This window comes from Lactuca sativa, chromosome 6 (genome assembly GCF_002870075.4).
Source record: "Lactuca sativa cultivar Salinas chromosome 6, Lsat_Salinas_v11, whole genome shotgun sequence".
In the NCBI taxonomy this organism is placed as follows: Eukaryota; Viridiplantae; Streptophyta; class Magnoliopsida; order Asterales; family Asteraceae; genus Lactuca; species Lactuca sativa.
The window spans coordinates 202,478,912-202,486,035 of record NC_056628.2 but is presented as its reverse complement, the minus strand read 5'-3'; the positions used below and the strand labels follow the sequence as shown (position 1 = coordinate 202,486,035).

Here is a 7,124-nt window from a genome sequence, read left to right as displayed (position 1 = left end):
ATCATACTACAGGTAGTCCTGCAAATCTACCTAACTGGCATAACAACTAGCATGCAGAGAGTCAGACCAACTATAGGTCACTAAGCATAACCACATCCAATCTACTAGGATACCGATCTAACAGATCATACTAGCATATAAACATCCTATATACCAAGATGCCGAGCTAACATATCACAATAGTAACTATCTCAAATAACAAATCAAAGGGTCGGTCTTGGTGCCTTAGACCCTTGAGTATAGTGAGGATAACTCAGCTTGCAATGTCCGACGGAACCACGAAATCACGCTCCCGAAACACTACCCCAAACTCCAACACCTATAACCATCAATGATCCAATTCATAAATATCCGCTTACCAATTACTCTCAAAATTCAAACTGGTCAACGCTTGGTGCGAGGTCAAAGTCAACTGGCAAGGTCAACAGTCCATGTTGATCTCAACTCATCGAGTACCCTCAACTACTCACCGAGTTCCTTGCATAACTTGTCAACTCGCCGAGTCACCATGCTACTCGTTGAGTCCAAAGCAATCTTCATCAGACTCGCTGAGTTGTTCGTCCAACCCGTCGAGTTCGTGACCATCTTCATATGACTCATCGAGTCTACCATGCGACTCACCGAGTCACTTCAGTCCTTCATCCATACAGATACTTTTTAGGCCATGCCAAGGCTCCATACTACAGATCCAAGCTCCCAAGGCATGCTTATCATGTAAAGTTGCAAACTTTACGTGCATGCAAGGCTCTAATGACTCAAAATGCCAAAACCAAGCTCGAAATAGGGTTTTTGCACTTAAGGAGGGGTTCATGCTTGCCAAAGCTGATAGCTTTATGGACTTATAAATCAAAGAGCATTCAGATCTGAAGTTACAACTTCAGATCTGAGCTCATACCCAAGAATAGCTTCATAACCAAGCCAAGAAGCCCTAACTTCATCCAAAGAGATCTAGAAAGGAATGAGGCCAAGATCATGAATTGATACCTCAAATGAAGCTAGCTGAGATAGACTTCAGACCCATAAACATTCTTGCCTCCAACTTGTTGATCTTCAAGCTTCTTGCATCAAGGTCTTTTTTCCAAGCTTGAAATTTACACTAATATGGAGCACACTCATGAATTAGGGTTCCTGGACTCTCAAAAGGCTACAAAGGAACTAAGGGAAGCTAATGATCCCTTAAATAGGGTGCCAAACCCCGAAAATTAGGGCTTCACTGTCCAACTCCAACTCGTCGAGTCACTCTTCTGACTCGGCAAGTTGGTCACTTAAATACGTGGACCAAACCCGCTGCTACTCGACGAGTCAGGCAACCAACTCGTCTAGTAGATCTTGAATTCATGAGAATTCATAACCATAAATTAGTATTCGAGAATAGGGGCGTTACACTGGGAAGAACACATAACGTAGATTCGAGGATTGAGTCGTGGTGCGCAACCTCTTATGCGGGGCGTACGAGGGTCAAAATGAAAAACCCTAATTTTAGGGATGGACACTATACAAAGAACATAATGCCAAGATCAGCCTCCCTCTCACCCTTGGACAACTTTCACAAAACCCTAATCCTTCTTGTGTGTTCTTGGAGCTTAGAAGACCATTAGAAGAGTGTTTTGGTGATTTTAAAGAAAATACTCACTTTTGAGATTCATTGAAGAAGCTAGAGGTTTTAGATCCTGAACCTCATCAGCCTTTGGCTCTCATTCGAGGTATAAAGTCTCAAACTTGGTGGTTAATTTCTTAGATCTCTTTTTGGTTGAGTTTATGGACTCTTTTGGTCCCATTGATGAAGTCCCTTGAGTCCATGTTGTTTTTGGAGCTTAGAGTTGCCCTTCTTAGTGTTATTTTGGACCTAGAGTCATAAAGTTGCTATCTTGGAAGTCTTAATGGGTTCATGCGAGAGTTAAGACCATTTTCATGGAAGTAGAGTGCCATTGTTGGAGTTTGGGCTTATGCGGGATATGTAAAGTCACATAGCCAGTGACTTTATGGGTTTAGACGTGATTTGGGACTCGGATCTGTAGTTTGGACTTATGGCTTAAAGCATTAAGTGCTGAATGGAAGAGTGGGTTTAAGAGGGACGTACGTTGGGCGTACAAGCCATTAAGCGAGTATGTGCGGCATACCACTAAGTACGCCCTGCGTACTCTGTCTGAGTGGGTTTGCATATTTGGGATTCGGTTTGGGATGTCTTCTTGGTCGGATTGCTGGTGTTTGGTTGGGCCATCTGAGAAAGGGTGTTTTGGACTAGATTTAAGTCATGGGTTTTGGGTAAAGCCCAAGCAAGGGTTTGGGCCTAATTTGGAAGATTGGGCCTTTAGTGAACCTTTTAGGTTTTGGGCTTGGTGGGCCCAATGAGTTGGGTCAGTAGTGAGCCTGATTAGTTGGGCCATGTATGAGGCATAGTGTTGGGTGTAGCCTTGTATAGGATTTGATTATAGTGTTGGGTTGTTTTGACCCAGTTAAGGAGTAAGTGCGCAGCAGCAACGTCAGTGTAAGGTTTCTCACATAGCAGTTAAGGTGAGTCTTCTCACTATACATACCTGAGTGGTAATACTGAGTGACCGGAGGGTCTTATTTGAGTTATCGACCAGAGGGTCGTATGTGCTTATATTGAGTTATGTGATATTATGCATTTTATCTTTGTGATATATTCTATATTATTTTGTGCTTTACTGAGATAGGACTGGAGGGTCCAACCCGAGCTATGAGACCGGAGGGTCCTCACCAAGTTGCATAAACGGAGGGTCCATGCCGAGCTATACTCATGAGAGACTTATTATTGTGTATGTGGTATTTTGGGGAACTCACTAAGCTTCGTGCTTACCGTGTTTTGTGATATATGTTTCAGGTACTTTTCATGATCGCGGGAAGACGCCAACTTGATTGTATACACCAGTTAGAGATCATGATTTTGAGGATTCTTGGATTTTATCAAACATTGTTGACTTGTGTTTTGACAACTTATACCTTTTGTGGTGTTTGAGAAATGTGATAATGAGTTTATGTGATCTTAAAAATGAAAATTTTATTTGAAAATTTACAGTGTTAAAAAAAATTTGGGGTGTTTTGGCCTTACCATAGCATACACATGACATGGCATGAACGAAGGTAGGGAATATGCATTATGTATGTGAAATTTGGATAAAGTGCATTATGTATGTGAAAAAATTAGTCCGGTCCCACTAGAATCAAGAAATAACATTTATTAGATTCAGATAAAGTGCATTCTGTTATACGTATGCGACATTTGGGCCTGAAATATTTTGTAACAATTTGCTCTTCAAATATAAGGTGCACTAAAGTACGATGTCTTAACCTTTTAATCTATCGGACTATCGCAATCACAGAAGATGAGATAATGGAAAACAAGAAAATTCAGTTACTCAAAAGTCAAAACTAGAAGATAATCAGATTATGGAATCGGAAAACTCAAACCTGGAAAACTCAATTACTCAAAAGTCAAAAAGTGGAAACTAGTCTAAGAGGACATGTCGTTTCAGACTTTCAGTTGAGGCAGAGCCTGAACAAGAATCAATGAATGTCTGAATCACAAAATGAAGAAGGAATAATAGAGAAGGTTGCTTAGCACGTGAAATTGTTGATTCTAACGTTAAGCGTGCGTAACAATCGATTAAAGAATAAGTGAATAAGATTTAAAATAAGTGAATAAGATTTAAAATTTGGGGTCCGTTAGAATTGGGGGCCCTAAGCCATTGGTTAACTTTTCAAGGGGTAGAGTCGGCTCTGACGATATCAGGTGTTGTCCTTCCTCCTTAAGGTCGATGGTCCTAGTCCCCCGTGGACATAGGTGGAACTGATGAATAGTTTATAAATAGATTAGATTTGTCGTTAAAAAAAATCTCATTTATTTATTTTTTCTGCAGAAATCTAGATCCATAATCTCATTTACTATCGAAAAATTAAATGAAATTATGTGATATCCAAAAAATCATTTGCATATACTTTGCCAATGAATTACAAATATAAATTTTAACTTCAAAAATTATGCCGCCCCAAACGACCAGGTGGTAGTGACCAGTGATTATTACTCTTGTTGAGCTTTTATTATTATTATTATTATTATTATTATTATTATTATTATTATTAGTGAGAAGCCATATGAAAACAAATTGCAATTTCGAAGAGTTTGCAAAAAGTTATCAAAATGCAAGCACCTGAGAACATATGTATGACCTCCAACCACGATGCACGATAAGGAAGATAAGCAACGGCAGGTTCATTTTGTATATTAAACCAAAAAGTCTACTTCTAATGGATCTATATAATATCAATATAAAATTGAAATAACAATAATGAACAATGTGACCTTTCTTTTTTGTTTTTGGGATAAATAGCCACTAGCTTATATAGGCTCATCTTCGTTTACATTCATCAGTATCCCCTTTTAAGCATCAACCATCCTATTGCCTCCTTTCTCAGCATCATTGCTAATATCTTTTTACTTGTACTACTTTGCTCTTCTAGAGGCAAATAATGTCACTCATTCAAGATTTAGATCGCCTTAGAGTAATACCCTTTCGAGAGATCAAGTTGGCCACCAAAAACTTCACAACCATTATTGGGCGGGGCGGATATGGCCCTGTTTATAAAGGAGAACTCTCACATTCTGGTATTCTTACTTCTGTTGCTGTAAAGAGACTAAATATGACCGAATCTGGTCAAGGGCTTAAAGAATTTCTGACAGAGCGACAATTGCTCTCTCGTTATAAACATCCAAACCTGGTTTCCCTTCTTGGTTACTGTGATGAAAGCCATGAAAAAATCCTAATTTACCAGTATGCAGAGCATGGAAGCTTCGACAATTACCTTTATCCGGTCAAAACCAAATGTCCACTCACATGGAAGCAACGTATGAATATATGCGTCGATGTAGCCCGTGGTCTGGATTATCTTCACAACCATGTTGCAGCAAATCATAGAGTTATCCACCGGGATATAAAAAGTGCAAATATTCTTCTAGACCAAAATTGGAAAGCTATGATTGCGGATCTTGGACTTTCCAAAATAGGTCGTGCTAATGAAAATGAGACTTATCTCATTACCAATGCGGCTGGCACAGGTGGTTACTGTGATCCGGTGTACATTAAGACTGGAATATTAACAAAAAAGTCAGATGTTTATTATTATTCGAAGCATTATGCGGGAGGTTGTGCTTCATGAATGTTATTGGTGAACAAAGACAGCTAGTGCCACTGGCCCAATGCTGCTACGAAGAAGGAAATTTAAATGCAATCATGGATCTTGATTTGAAAGACTCAAAATCCGTGAAGGACTTTTCCAAGATTGCGTATCAATGCTTGAATGATGATCAGAAAGAACGACCCTCAATGGATGTGGTGTTACTGAAACTTGAGAAAGCATTGGAATTGCTAGTAAGTTGAAATTTGTTGAAAATTTAGAAATTCCTTTGTGCCTTTAGTTATATACAAACGAAATAGAATGATCCCATACACCTTTCTACATGGACATTAATGTCTATATCTGCTAAATTTACTAGAACAAAATCATAAAACATTATTTGGTGGCGCAGGACTATGAGGAAGCATGTGAAACGCAAGTAAGTTCAAATTGGTTGAAAATTAAGATGTTTTTGGATCTATATATATGTTAAAATAACTACATTAGTAAATTAATACGCTTCTCTGCTAATTCTTAATTTGGTGATACAGAAACTCGAAGAAGCTATGGAATTGCAAGTATGTACAACTTTATTAAAAATGTTGAGGTTACTTTTGTCTATATATGCTAAATTAAATAGAATAAACTGATATACTTTCCTGAAAATTTGCATGGTGGTACAGAAACTTGTGGTGACAATGCAAGCCCAGGTAAGCTCCAGTTTATTGTAAAATTAGCATGTTCCTCTGTGTCTGTATAGGCTAAATTAACTAAGGTGAATTCATACACTTTTATGTATGAACACTTATTCGGTGATACAGGAATTTGTGGAAGCATTGGTCTTGCAAGTAAGATTAAATTTGTTGAAAGTTAATAGGTTCCATCGTGTATATGCTAATCAACATTCCTAAACTTTTCTGAAATTTTGTTGGTGGTGTAGGAACTTGAGGAAGCTTTGGAATCGGCAGTAAGTTTAAATTTGTTGATAGTTAACATGTTACATTGTGTCAACATATGCTAATTAACTACAATAAACTCATACATTTTTTTGTAATAATGTTTTGTTGTACAGGAACTTGTGGAAACATTGGAATTGCATGTAAGCTTTTGTGTCTTAAAATATTAAGCACCTACGTTAATTAACTACAATAATGAACTCTTACAGTTTTTGTGATGATTTGTTGGAGGTACAGAAACTTGGGGAAATATTGGACTTGCAGGTACTTTCAACTTTATTGATAATTAAAATAGTTTGTTTTTAATATATGTTAAATTCACTATTGAACTCATCCAGATAATTTCTTCTTAGAGGTATCCAATATGATCTCATCCAGATAACATAAATAAGTAATCAGCTATATATATTAGTGTCATTGTAATAAATAATTAACGATGAGCGTGGTGGCTATAGAAAAATCAATTAATTAAGGTTGTAAACATAATCCGCAAATGTTGATCATACCAAGCATCTGCGGACTAAAACCACAGATGTACGTGGAATAGGCTGCCATGGGGAATGCCCGACGTGCCTTGTAATCTTCCTTGGTTGCTCATCGAGGAGCAACTACAGTATCTCGACATAGCAGCTGGTGTATCTCATAGAGCAACTCTGGTGTACACCTCTTGGGCAGTGGTGAGGCATGCATGGGCTTGTAGGCAGCAAAAAACCTGTTTTAGGGAAACTCGTTATTATAAATAGATCCACATGCACAGAAATTTTCCATTTTCTACGGATGATAATATATGACAGTGCATTTGTTTTTAAAATTTATACTTTTTGTATTATAATTTGTTTGTTTATCATTTTGGCCTACGAAACATCTCATTAATTATACTAAACAAGTTAACATTTATTTTCATGATATTGTTAACTGCAGACGAACTATGCAGTCATTAAAGCCATACAAACGATGACAAATGCTCCTATAGCATATTCTAGCACAGAGGATTTATACAAACATCTATCTACAGGATTCCTTGTCGACGAC

General features: G+C 37.8%; 1 protein-coding gene across 1 annotated transcript; it reads left to right on the top strand.

Annotated features, from left to right (window-relative positions):
• Positions 1-4,491: 4,491 nt before the first annotated feature.
• Positions 4,492-5,178, top strand: LOC111914093 (calcium/calmodulin-regulated receptor-like kinase 1). The gene has a single exon (XM_023909829.1). The coding sequence runs from the start codon at positions 4,492-4,494 to the stop codon at positions 5,176-5,178; it is 687 nt and encodes a 228-aa protein (XP_023765597.1).
• The last annotated feature ends 1,946 nt before the right edge of the window (positions 5,179-7,124 follow it).

Coding starts and splice junctions, on each gene's coding strand:
- LOC111914093 (XM_023909829.1), top strand. CDS start 4,492: ATGTCACTCATTCAAGATTTAGATCGCCTTAGAGTAATACCCTTTCGA.